This window comes from Centropristis striata, chromosome 18 (assembly GCF_030273125.1).
Source record: "Centropristis striata isolate RG_2023a ecotype Rhode Island chromosome 18, C.striata_1.0, whole genome shotgun sequence".
Classification (NCBI taxonomy): domain Eukaryota; kingdom Metazoa; phylum Chordata; class Actinopteri; order Perciformes; family Serranidae; genus Centropristis; species Centropristis striata.
This window is the reverse complement of record NC_081534.1, coordinates 25,258,855-25,271,956: the sequence shown is the minus strand read 5'-3', so window position 1 is coordinate 25,271,956 and position 13,102 is coordinate 25,258,855. Positions and strand designations below refer to the sequence as shown.

The 13,102-nt window shown below is 39.5% G+C and overlaps 2 protein-coding genes across 2 annotated transcripts; both read left to right on the top strand.

The window, feature by feature from the left end:
• The first annotated feature begins 2,024 nt into the window (after positions 1–2,024).
• On the top strand, positions 2,025–7,922 carry actc1a (actin alpha cardiac muscle 1a). The gene is made up of 8 exons (XM_059357147.1): positions 2,025–2,057; positions 4,253–4,406; positions 4,493–4,621; positions 4,711–4,906; positions 4,992–5,153; positions 6,356–6,547; positions 7,372–7,553; positions 7,642–7,922. The coding sequence occupies exons 2-8, from the start codon at positions 4,278–4,280 to the stop codon at positions 7,783–7,785; spliced, it is 1,134 nt and encodes a 377-aa protein (XP_059213130.1). The 5' UTR covers positions 2,025–2,057; positions 4,253–4,277; the 3' UTR covers positions 7,786–7,922.
• Positions 7,923–9,188: 1,266 nt separating this feature from the next.
• On the top strand, positions 9,189–13,018 carry LOC131991656 (rho GTPase-activating protein 11A-like). The gene is made up of 8 exons (XM_059357146.1): positions 9,189–9,460; positions 9,556–9,652; positions 10,249–10,505; positions 11,369–11,520; positions 11,622–11,723; positions 11,804–11,977; positions 12,068–12,146; positions 12,742–13,018. Exons 1-8 carry the CDS (start codon positions 9,285–9,287, stop codon positions 12,860–12,862), a joined length of 1,158 nt encoding a protein of 385 aa, XP_059213129.1. The 5' UTR covers positions 9,189–9,284; the 3' UTR covers positions 12,863–13,018.
• The last annotated feature ends 84 nt before the right edge of the window (positions 13,019–13,102 follow it).

Genomic DNA, 13,102 nt, shown 5'->3' with positions numbered 1-13,102 from the left:
TAGCATAAATACATAGGTTAGCTAATCTAAAATGGCTCGTTTTATTGTTTTTTCTGACTACTTTCACAGTTTTTATCAACATGTGTGGCCTTCAAATTAATTTCAAATCAAATCAAATTAAAATTACTTTATTTATCAAATAAATAAATTCAAATTTCCTGCAATGGAGAGAGAGGAGCCATCCACTGCTGTTTATCTATCCATAATGCATTTCCTTGCCTTACACCATAGTTTGTATAACAACAGTGGACTAATCACAGTGATGTCACCCATTAGTTTGTGGATGTTATCAGGAGAAAACAAATAGTTGTTTTCTCTTATTATTTATGATGCTATAATGTCAAATCAGCTGAGGTAAATGCCTTCAAATGGCCCAGATCAGCTGAAAGTGACATACTTTTTTTGTTTGCTTTGTTGTTCTTGCAAAGTCAATAATCTGTGATAAACATTCTAGAATTTTCCCCCCAAAATAACTCTGTAATAATAATCTTTGGGCACTCCCATAAGCAATGATATCCAGTTCCGTTCTCAGTTAGGCATTTAACATAAATATCTTAAATGTTACTGGAAGGTTACAGGTGATTAAAAGAGAGAAAAACTTTGCAGACTGTGGTGATTCACCAGGAAATGCACCCTAACCCTATAGATATACTATGTGAAGGTAGCTCAGCTCTCTGTTATGTAAAAGCTCGGAATAGAAATAGATAAGTAGGTTAGTAGCGTCTCCCTCTGAGGTACATTACAGCACATGGCTACAAATGGAATATTTCAGCGTGTTGATGGTGTTGGGGGGTATTTACATTCTTATTGCACTCTCAGTGGCCTGATAGGGCTTCGGCGTGGGGACGTAGGCGCTGCGGGGGCAGTGCGAGGTGACGAATAAGGAGCCTGAGCTCTGGCCGCAGTCTGTGGCGACATGCAGCCGCTGGCACCTGTTACACTCCATTTCCCTAAAAGGAGACACTGGAGCCAATCAGAGCTCAGAGCCGGAGCTCGTCGCTCCCTGCACAGGCCGTCCTGGGGATCTTTCGTCTGCTGGAGGTCTGGGGACCCGGCCTCAGCTCCCTCCCACCCCTCTTACAATATTGCCTCTCAGCTGTCTGGCATGTTTTTGGCCCCCCCCTCTTTCCTCACACATGCCTCGGCGCTGGCAAACTCTCACAGGCAGGTTTCCCCTTAGACGGCTCCTTAACCAGATTGCTCAGACAAGATCTCAGGTTACCATCGCACCCTCCGATCACCCACATCCCCGGTGCCCTGCTTAAGCTTAGTCATATTAACACTTCCTTAGAGACCTGAAGGGCAGCTCCACAAAGTATGAGTGGAAGAAAGATGCTGCACTGGATGAGACAAGAACTTTTAAAGTTCAGTAAGTGACTCAGTGGTTTTTCTGAGTGTCCCAATCTCTTTGCCACATTGAATTTAATGGGTATATGTTGATATAAAGGTTTAAAATGATTCGTAAAGAATTTACACAAATAATTTGACACCGAAAAGACAGCTAAGATACATCAACCATACATTCAGTCATTATATGCCCATTGTTTTCTTCAATTTCTTGTTCATTTTAATGCCTGGTACAACTAAAAGTAAATTTTTTGGACAAATATAATGATAACAACAAAAATAGCTCATAAGAGTTTAATTTAAGAGCTGATATCTAGCCATTTTCCATCGTTTTCTTGATAATAACCAAAATCATTATCATTTTTTCCATGACTGTATATGTGTCTCAAATGTGCATTTAGTGATTTAGAGCTAGAAATCTTAATAATCACACTAAAATTCATATAAAACTGGAAAAATTCCAAACTTTTTTTAATCCGCCCAGGTTAAACCTCCCGACATCTCTCCTGTTTGGTGGTGTCCCTGGCACAGGATCCACTTTACTGCACCATTTTGCTAAGCAGCACTTAATTTGGGCTTGTGTGAACTCCTGAGCCCGCCCACTGGCCCCCCAGCCCCTCAGCCTCAGGACGCTGGGACGTATTTAAGGACCCCCTCGCACCCACGGCCTTTTGTCCCAGTGGAAACTCCAGTCTTGTGGTTACAACTTGGTGAGTCCCTTTGCAGTCTTCTTGCATTTCAGTGGGGGGTTTTTTTGGACTGTAGGGATCAGGGAGGATGAGCTGACACTGCTGCAGGACATTTTTACTGCAACAACATGGATTTAATTTTTAACAGTTAGAAGTTGTTTCTGTGGTGATGATGTGATGTTGGGGGAAGGATGAGAGCTGAGCATAAGAGAGAGGGAAGTAATTAAAAGAAAGAGAGATAGAATGGAAAGTTTGGGGTGTTCAGAGTTCAGAAAGTGTTTCAAAATATGGAAAGGTCATTAACATTCATTAATAGTGACCTGCACTCTGCAGACTAGGAGAGACTCTGAGGTTCAGGATGCAGGGATGTGATGCTTCCTGTGGAGAGGCTGACATGAAGCTCTTACTCAACATCTGAAAACGTTTCTGTTTCAATTAATGTTGATCTGCTTTTAAATTAAATAGATAACATTAACCTTTAATAGTTTAATCACCAACAAGAACCATAAAAAAGCACTGTGTTTCACCTAATATTTTGATGGCAGGGATGAAAACCCATTTGAAATAGCATTCATAGAGATTTTTAATAAGCCACAATAATCAAAGACTAGTCTGCTTATTTGGACGCTCTCACTAAATCTCACCGAGGCTTTCCTGGTTAAATGAAGTTGAAAAGTAATTCATAAATGAGTAATTATTGAAAGTATCTATTTAAATGTACGGCAGTACACTTTGGAAACCCTTCTAGACTTCTAAATCTAAATGTTGTTTATTTTATATGTTACTTTCATACAATACTTGTCAGCAAGTTATATCACCCTAAAATGACAAGACTGTGTTCGGCAGGCATGAAGCTTAAACTCAATTTAGTTACAACCTGAGAAAACTTCTTAGGTGACATCAATATTGACTGACTTTCAGATTAAATAGATAATATTTTACATCTGAAATCCCACAACAACAACATAGCAGGGATTAGAAAACCCCTGAAGTAGCATTCATAACATTGTTGGAAGCTAAAATCTTAACACTGAAACCACCAATAATTAAAGTCTAGTCTTCTTATCTTGGCCAGGACACTCTTTGAAAGGAGAGTTTTAATCTCACTGAGACTTTCCTGGTGAAATGAAGATATAAAAGGAGTTAAAAACCTAATGAAGTAGTTATTTATATGCATGGTAAACCACCAACCAACTCAAATAATGTAGCATATAACTTAACAGTTACTTAATTTATTGATTAGTTTTATAAAATAATTTTACGCAGGTTGTACCACCCTGGAATGTCAAGACCATGTTTATCTGTATGCAGGAAGTGTTTGATTAAATTAATGAATAAGATTTCAAATGTACAAACTCATATTTGATCAATACTTATTCTTGTACTTTAGCTCAGATCAGAAGAACCCAGGAACTTAACTCATATCAGCCATGAATAACACAGAAGTTTATATGAATATCATCTATATTGGCCGGATGTAGCAATATTTTGGATGTTCTGGATATTTCCCTTAGTAGCTTCATATTTGCCTCATTTAAAGTTTAAATTAAGCTGTCATCTGCAGCATGGACAGACGCTTATTTCCATGTAAGCATTACATAGAATGTAACAGCAGATGTGGATTTGAACAGGCCGCCTGTATAAAGAGGAGGGGGGATGCTAGATGCACTTGGGATGCAGACAGAGTCCAGAGACCCTGGATGGATCAGAGCACATGGTCTGGCTCCAAACAGAGGAGTCCACTATGTGGCGACAGCTGAGCAGAGAGCCAGGCCTCCTCCTGCCACTTGTCAAAAGACACACCGCCTCAGCTGTTAACCGCCTCTGGCTTTACGATGAGATACAGAGGACGGGTTGTAGGGGGGCAGAGGAGGGTGACAAGGGTCCCGAGGCTGAAAATAGACCCTTGAGTGTGTGTGTTTGGGGGGCGCAGACACCATGTCCTGTTTTGGCTTTCCAGGCAGCTGTGAGACTCAGAGAGGAGATTAGAGCACTCAGAGGGGTCTTCATACTCCACATAGCGCTGCATTGTTTCTCTCATGGGAAATCAGACTTAAATGGAGATATTTAACATGATAGGGGCATTATTTTTCAGCAAATAATCACCTTTGTTCAACTGAAGACACCTAAAGTGAGCAAATATGTTCTGATCCAGACGAATTGAAATTTCCCGACTAACTAGCTTTGTCTCTGTTTCCATCTTCTGTCTCGTACAGAAGGCCAGACAAGAAACGACCAAACATGTGCGACGACGACGAGACCACCGCCCTCGTGTGCGACAACGGCTCTGGCCTGGTCAAGGCTGGGTTCGCCGGTGATGACGCTCCCCGCGCTGTCTTCCCGTCCATTGTTGGACGCCCCCGTCACCAGGTAGGAACCCTGGAAGAGCCATGAAAGGTTGAAATGTTGTAGTGTAGTTCCTGAGATCCTGAGCGGTGTTTGCTTTGTGTCCTCAGGGCGTGATGGTGGGTATGGGTCAGAAGGACAGCTACGTGGGAGACGAGGCCCAGAGCAAGAGGGGTATCCTGACTCTGAAGTACCCCATTGAGCACGGCATCATCACCAACTGGGACGACATGGAGAAGGTGAAGAAAAGCAGCAACGTGTTCATGATTGAAGCCTAATCGGAGTCATTTCTGTTCCCGACTTATACTTCTGTGTCCCTGTTTGGCAGATCTGGCACCACACCTTCTACAACGAGCTCCGTGTGGCCCCAGAGGAGCACCCCACCCTGCTGACTGAGGCCCCCCTCAACCCCAAGGCCAACAGGGAGAAGATGACCCAGATCATGTTTGAGACCTTCAACGTCCCCGCCATGTATGTGGCCATCCAGGCTGTGCTGTCCCTGTACGCCTCTGGACGTACCACCGGTGAGTCTCCACCACAGACTTTAACTCTGAAATAAAAACACACTTTATGTGCTGCCTTCTGACTAGCTGCTGATCTTGTGGGCAGGTATTGTGCTGGACTCTGGTGATGGTGTGACCCACAACGTGCCCATCTATGAGGGTTACGCTCTGCCCCACGCCATCATGCGTCTGGATCTGGCCGGTCGCGACCTGACTGACTACCTGATGAAGATCCTGACTGAGCGTGGCTACTCCTTCGTCACAACTGGTAAGAAAAGCAACAACAACCAGTGGTGGAAGAAGTATTCACATCCCTCACTTAAGTAAAAGTAGTAATACCATACTGTGAAATTACTCCACGAAAAGTAAAAGTCCTGCTTTCAAAACTTATTGAAGTAAAAGTACAGAAGGATGATTTATCAGATTAATAGAATATTTCTGTAAGTTAGGAACACTAGGGGAGTTAGTTTATCTTTATTTAAAGCAACGTTGTGGAACTTTAGCTGAACATTGACCACACTAGATTTGTTCTACACACGTTTGAAGATGGTTGAGGTTAAACACTGACTTCAAGTGGTTTGGGTCAAGATAACTCAGGGTATAGGAGCCGAACAAATTGAATAAATCGGTTAGTAACATTGGTGATCATGAGATACTGGTCATACCCATGGATGTAGAAGAAGGAGTGGACACTGGATCCAAAGATGACGACCATTCAGTCCAATATCAATAGCTCACCCGGCACATAGTTTATGCCCCCAAAAAAAGGCTATTCTTGGCTCGATAAAACTTTTACAAATATAACCCCCCATGGATCAAACTATAAAGAGTCATAATTGACCGTGTTTGTGTCCTGTCAACAGTTTTACACACTCTTTAACAGTGATCTATAAAAAATGTCTTGGGGGGGTTTTCGCTGTTTTCGAAAATTGGAAGTAAGGCTCAGCAGCAGTGCTGTATCTCGGTCTTATCATACATTCATGGTCTTACTGGAAGTAAGGCTGTAACAGCCAAACAACTGAGTGTATTTAAGTGAGCAAAGTCATGAATTTGCATTTAACATGGCATTTTTTTAAAGATATCTTTTGGCCGATTTTAAGGCTTTATTGACAGTGGATAGAGGGTGAAAGGGGGAGACAGGGGGGAAGACATCCAGGAAGGGGTTCCAAGTCGGATTCGAACCCCGGCTACCGGCTCTCGAGAACAAAGCTTCCTAATTTATAATTGAAAAAATAAGATATTTCTCATTCTAAAAGTTTTTATCGTCTCTCTTCAGCTAATATGTGCTCAGAAGCCTTTCATTTCCAGGAGAAAGGACGTGTTATTTTGTATTTCAGAAGATACATAGTGTCTCTTTAAAAAAATGACCAGACAAGTGATAAGAAAGAGAAAACGTTGGACTTTGAGTTTGAGCTCCAGAAACGAGCGCAGAAAGCTGTAACTAAACTGTGATTAATGTTCTCCCTCCAGCCGAGCGTGAGATCGTGCGTGACATCAAGGAGAAGCTGTGCTACGTGGCTCTGGACTTTGAGAATGAGATGGCCACCGCCGCCTCCTCCTCCTCTCTGGAGAAGAGCTACGAGCTGCCCGACGGTCAGGTCATCACCATCGGTAACGAGCGTTTCCGCTGCCCCGAGACCCTGTTCCAGCCCTCCTTCATCGGTGAGTCCTGACAGCAGCCTGCCGCCAACACTCTGCAGTCTGATTTATACCTGATTATGTTTCATGTCTGCAGTTAATGGTACCTAATGACCCAGTAAGACATAATAATTAGTACAAGTACGGGGATATGAACAATAATTAAAACTGATATTTCACATAAATGCTGATGAATGCTGTATGAGCTGATAAAAACAATATTTTGACAAAAAAATATGATTCATCTTAATCATTTTATATTGAATTATTTCTCTTAATATGTAAGATATTCAATATGAAGTATATATTGGGAAATTGATATTCAATTATTTATATGTATTATTATTTATTATCTCTTAATGTGTATAATATTTTAAAAACAGTATGTTGTTACATTTATATTTAATTATTAGTATTTATTATTATTATTATTATTTATTTTTATTTTAATATGTATGATATTTCAGTGTAAAATAGGGCAACAGTGAAAAAAACAAAAAAACAACAGGGGTCATATATGTTATTATATTAATTATTTATATTTATTATTATTTATTGTCCTTTAATATTTATGATATTTCAGTGGACCAAAAACAGAGCTGATAAAAACAATAATTTGACTAAAAAAGCATATAATATATATCTATATCTATATATATTGTTTTCTCTTATAATTATTTTCAGTTGTTTTTATCTTTTTATCATTTGGATGTTATCTTCTTTTTTTATTCCTTGTTTCATTGCAAAGCACTTTGTGTCTTTGTTTTTAAATGTGCTTTAATTTCCACATTAGCACACATTTACTGCCAGCCGTTTGAAGCCTGACCTCTCCCCTCTCACCTGTGCAGGTATGGAGTCTGCTGGTATCCATGAGACCGCATACAACAGCATCATGAAGTGCGACATCGACATCCGTAAGGACCTGTACGCCAACAACGTGCTGTCCGGTGGAACCACCATGTACCCCGGTATCGCTGACCGTATGCAGAAGGAGATCACCGCCCTGGCCCCCAGCACCATGAAGATCAAGGTGAGAACTAAAACCTGCCGATAGAAAAGTTTAATATCTTGTTAAATGTCCTCGTATCAACCCTTTCCTCCTCCGCTCCTCCCTGCAGATCATCGCTCCCCCTGAGAGGAAATACTCCGTCTGGATCGGCGGCTCCATCCTGGCCTCCCTGTCCACCTTCCAGCAGATGTGGATCAGCAAGCAGGAGTACGATGAGGCAGGCCCCTCCATCGTCCACAGGAAGTGCTTCTAAATCTCCAACCGACACCACCGAAGAAGAACAACCCCACACCAACTGCACCAGCTTTCCATCCATATCTATATTTCTACTGTGCCTTTTGCTGTATATACATGTTCTGTTGTAATAAAGATAGTTGCTTTTAACAGTAACAGTGTTGAAGTCTCAATATATAAACAGGTAGTGAGCATGTCCCTGAACACATCATAAGATGTCAACATAACTGTTGATTTTTTCTGCAGTAAATAATAGCATTTTAATGCCTCTTATGAGGTGTGACTTTACCATATCTTTCAATTTTCCCCTATGATAAACATAATAATCCTAACCTTAACCCTAACCCTAATCCCACTAAATAGATTTTTTTTTTTTAATTGAAGTAAAAGATTCACATTTGAGACATTTGTGATATTAACTTTTTTTGTGACACTTATTTGTGACACATATTTCAAGCTTTCTCTTATCCATGAACCTTGCGATTAGAACATTAAAAAAATAAAAAAACACAGCCAATTCTCACTTTAATTAAATTATACAGTAAAATGTCTTGATTTGGATATTATTTTTTTTACTTTAAAAAAAATAAAAAATAAAGTTAAAGTAAAATGTATTGATCTGGATTTTTTTTTCACCCTGCAAGATTTAAAACAAACATGCTTTAATTTTGCCACCTAAAAATGTATTTATGAAAAATATGGTCTTTTGCTCTTAGAATAAAAAAAGATAATAATTATAATTATAATCATAATCACCATAATCATAATAAATGAGAATATCACAAGATAAAATAACGTAAAATAAATACCCTCACAGTTCCACTCACACACATACTGTAAATCAGAATCAAAATAATTTCTATTGCCAAGTAGGTTCTCACATAAAAGGAATTTGTTGTGGTGTATTGGCGCAAAAGCACAAAGTATTCATTCATTAACCTTAACAGCTAACACATAGAGACAGACAATCACACTCTCATTCACCCCTACGGGCAATGTACAGTCACCAATTAAACCTAAGTGCATGTTTCTGGACTGTGGGAGGAAGCCGGAGTACCCGGTGAGAACCCACGCTGACACGGGGAGAACATGCACAGAAGAGGCGAACCGGTGATCCTCTTGCTGTGAGGCGAGAGCGCTAACCACTACACCACTGTGTATTTAGCACAAAGTACTAAATATAAAAATATATCAAGGTAACAAGTACATAAAGTAAAAAAAACAGCAGGATAACCTTCAGGCCATCACTTTAAGATGTCTACTCAAATGTTTTTCAGAGCTGAACAACTTTTATGAAGCTGGAGTGAAAGTTATTTTCAACTTGAAAGCTCATATCTCCCACCCTCCCTCTGTGCCATGAACTCAACACTCCCCCTTCACTTCCTGGTCACCTGTGCCACAGGTGATATTGATGAGCTCCATGCAGCAGTGATATTACCAAGTGAGAAGCAGAGAGTGGTGTTTCAGTAAAAGGCTGTTGATTTGAGTTTTTAACGTATTTTCAGTGATAATTAAATCATGAAGGTGACGGACAGCAGTGTGATCCGTTTTCACCTCCAAGTGATTTACGGGATAACTGTGAAGAGCTTTGAGAAGAGAAAGGAGCGACTGTTCTTCGGTGGTGCAAAGATCTTCGGTGTTCCTCTGGAGAATTTACCCAGGAGATACATCCCTGAGTTTGGCCTGGTGCCCTGGTGAGTATCAGCAGGAGGAAGTTCATGATATTAAACTGGAACAAAAGATCAGAGATCCTCTTAATCCTCCATTTGTTTAATGTGTTATGTTTCAGTTTTCTGGTGGATGCTTGTTCCTTTCTCCTGGAGCGTGCAGGGACTGTCGGCCTGTTCAGGAAACCAGGCTCGCTTCCCCGCATCAAGAACATCAGGGTAAGATTTTAACCTTTTGACCTTTTTAATATCAATTCTACTGGAGCAATATCGCCCTCTGCTGGTGGGAGCAAACACTACTTTTATATCTCATCTGATGTGGCGATATTGAATAATTTGCCCCCCTTGTGTATATACATGTTCTGTTGTAATAAAGATTTACTCAGTTTTAAACAGGTAGTGAGCATGTCCATGAACACACCGTAAGATGTTAATAAATCTGTTAATTCTGACCCAGAAATAGATTTTTCTGCAGTTAATAATATCATTTCAAATGCCTCTTACGAGGTGGGATTTCACCACATTTTTTTTTTTATTTTCCACATGTGAAAGAAACATTGTCATTTCCCCTATGACAAACATAATTTTCCCTCATTAAATAGGTTAAAATATTGATAAACTGGAACAAAAGGTCAGATTATTTTAATCCTCTTTTTGTTTAACATGTTATATTTCAGTTTCTGGTGGATGTTTGTTCCTTTCTCCTGGAGTGTGCCGGGACTGTCGGCCTGTTCAGAAAACCAGGCCTGCTTGCTTTTATATCTGATCTGACGTGGCGATATTTAATAATTTTGCTCTTCTTGTGTGTGTTTCAGGCCAAGCTGAATAGAGGAGAGGGGTGCCTGTCCACAGCCCTTCCCTATGACGTTTCAACGCTCATCAAACAGTTCTGCAGGGAGCTGCCGGAGCCGTTGTTCCCCTCTGAGCTCCACCCGGCGCTGCTCAAGGCCCAGTCGCTGTCCAACCCTCAGGACAGGACTTCAGCCCTGCAGCTGCTGTCCTGTTTGCTTCCCGCCAGGAACTCCTCCTGTCTGCATTACCTGTTCGACTTCCTCTGCAAAATCTCCAAAAGGTTTGAGAGTAAACTAATCGTGTGGGGAAGTTACACTGCTGTAGAAAAAGTGTTCAGTGCATTTGAAAGTGTCAGTATTTACACATTTCAGGTGGGGATAGTTTGCTTTCATCAGCACCAGTGTGATTATATGAAACTAAAGTTGATTTAATTTAATATGATCTGCACTCAGTGGAACAGATAACACAAAATATTTTAAGGATAATTTTTCTTAGTTTTACACCAACTGCTGTTGTTGATGCTTTTCTCATCTGTCAGGTGTCTATGAAAATTTTAACTATGTAATGTCAGAGAAAGAGGCATTTAAAGCCTAGACCATAGCCCAGTTCAGACTTGTCAAAAGTATTGGTACTATTTTCAATACTGCATGTTTAGAAACAATTCCACCTCGATTAATTATACATACTGTGGTATAAAAAGAAACTATAAAAAAGGACCTAAAATCTGTTATTTTAAACCAAAGCTGCACAGATTAAACTGTGTTCAGTGATTTTTATCTATTACTGTTTGCAAGTTTTATCATCTGTGTCCTATGTGTACCTAGGAGTTTTTTTTTTTGTTATTTTTGCTGTATTATAGAAATACTGTTTATTACAATGCTAATATTATATTAACGTTTTAAATTATGGTATTGTTACTTTAGTGCAGCTAAGCTGTCCTCTATTGCTTTGAGCAGTCTCTAATGATTTTATATGTTTTTATTTTATTATGTCTATTTCCTGTAATCATTTTGAGCAATTTTCTTTCTTGTTCTGTTTACAGTACGAGTTTAATGTTCCTTGCTAGAATTCCACAGTTTTCATGTGAAATATTAATGATTTAATTTCATGCATTTTCTTTTTCGTTTGATATACTTCTGTTAGATGCAATGAGAACTTGATGACCAGCTCCAACCTCGCCACGGTCTTCGGTCCGTGTCTCCTGCCGCCTCCCAACAAGGCGGAGATGTCCGAAGGGCGACTTGAACTCAGAGTTCTCGTCTTAAACACCTTCATTGAAAATCCTCACTTATTCGGTAACAAATCAGATCACTCTGTCCTCTCGCTATCAATTCAGTAGAGGTATATTTCAGACATGATATTTGAAACATTGAGATCTTTACTGTGTTTGCTTCAGGAGTGATTCCTAAAGTTGTGATGGACAGTATGGAGTTCCTGATTAATTTCCATCATCCGAAAGACGCAAAGAGAGGACACAGAAAACGACACAGTTTCAAAGGTAAAATGTTAGAAAAATGGAATTGTGCATTTAGCTTAATCTCAACTGAAACTCTTAATTTTATCTTCTCATTCTTACAGTCATACGGTCTGTGAAGACGGCGCCCTGGATCCCAGCGAGGTCAAAGGTCAGACCTGCAGACTCTGAGCAGAGCCAAGAGTCCACCTCAGGGGACAGACCGGGGCTCAGGAGGAGCTTCGGCCTGGAGACTTTCCCCAACGTCCTGCTGTTCAGGAACTGTATGCCTTCTGCAGGTAAACACAACGTGAAGAAAGAAAAAGGCTGTAATGGATGTGAACTTAACATTTTTGTTCAGAATGTGATGATATTTAAACTGTTTTCAGATAAAGAGTTCAGTCCTGCAGCAGCTTCGTTGGAGAGTCCCAGTCCTGCTACCAAAGAGGCATTCAAGACCCCTAAAAGGTAAATTATAAAAGCAAGGTAATTTATTTTACAGGAATACTTTACAGTTTGGAACAAATTAAGTCATAAGATTGGAGATTTAAAGGGACAGTTCACCCCAAAATCAAACAATGTGGTATCATGTTAAAAAAAAAACTGGAAACACCCCAAATCTAATACAGGTGCATCTCAATAAATTAGAATATCATAAAAAAGTTTATTCATGTCAGTAATTTTTTTTTTTAAAAAGTGGACATAACGCGTTATATAGATCAATTACACACAGAATGAAACATTTCATGTCTTAGTTTATTTAATTTCTTCTAATTATAATGATTATGGCTTACATGTTACAAGACCTAAAATTCAGTGTCTCAAAAAAATGTAATATTACAAAAGACTTTTTTTTTTTTTAAAAAGAAGAATTTTAAAAAGTATGTTTAATATGGAAATGTTGGCCTCTGAAAAGTATGTCCATATGACTCAATACTTGGACTATTTGACTTGAACTACTGGAAATGGACTATTCCAACATATTCACATATATGTAGTGAGATGCACCTGTAAACGTAAATCTAAGGTTTTTAATTTGTTTGTGTCCCTTTTTTGCATTCAGAGATCTGTATCTGGGTAATTTCTCGAGGTTCATCAGAGGACAGGGTGCAGACGGCTCCGCTGTGCTCACTGGTGTCGGAAAACTGCAGCTCAGTCCTTGGAGAAGACGCACGTCATTATAATCTTTTTAAATATTCAGAAGTCATGTGGGTTGCCCTACATGTTTTTACACATTTTAACATTTTAATGAATGTACATATTTATTTGACAACAACACTTTTGTATGGATGAACGGTCACCATCTTTTTTTATCAAGTGAATAAATGTTTTTCAACTTTTTTCTCTTTTACCTGTGCATGTTACACTTTATATTATACATGTTAATTAGTTATAAGCAAAAGACAGATAAAAGCAATTATTAA

Coding starts and splice junctions, on each gene's coding strand:
- actc1a (XM_059357147.1), top strand. CDS start 4,278: ATGTGCGACGACGACGAGACCACCGCCCTCGTGTGCGACAACGGCTCT. Junction 4,407..4,492: donor TTGGACGCCCCCGTCACCAG/GTAGGAACCCTG, acceptor TTGTGTCCTCAG/GGCGTGATGGTGGGTATGGG. Junction 4,622..4,710: donor ACTGGGACGACATGGAGAAG/GTGAAGAAAAGC, acceptor CCTGTTTGGCAG/ATCTGGCACCACACCTTCTA.
- LOC131991656 (XM_059357146.1), top strand. CDS start 9,285: ATGAAGGTGACGGACAGCAGTGTGATCCGTTTTCACCTCCAAGTGATT. Junction 9,461..9,555: donor GAGTTTGGCCTGGTGCCCTG/GTGAGTATCAGC, acceptor GTTATGTTTCAG/TTTTCTGGTGGATGCTTGTT. Junction 11,978..12,067: donor GAACTGTATGCCTTCTGCAG/GTAAACACAACG, acceptor AACTGTTTTCAG/ATAAAGAGTTCAGTCCTGCA.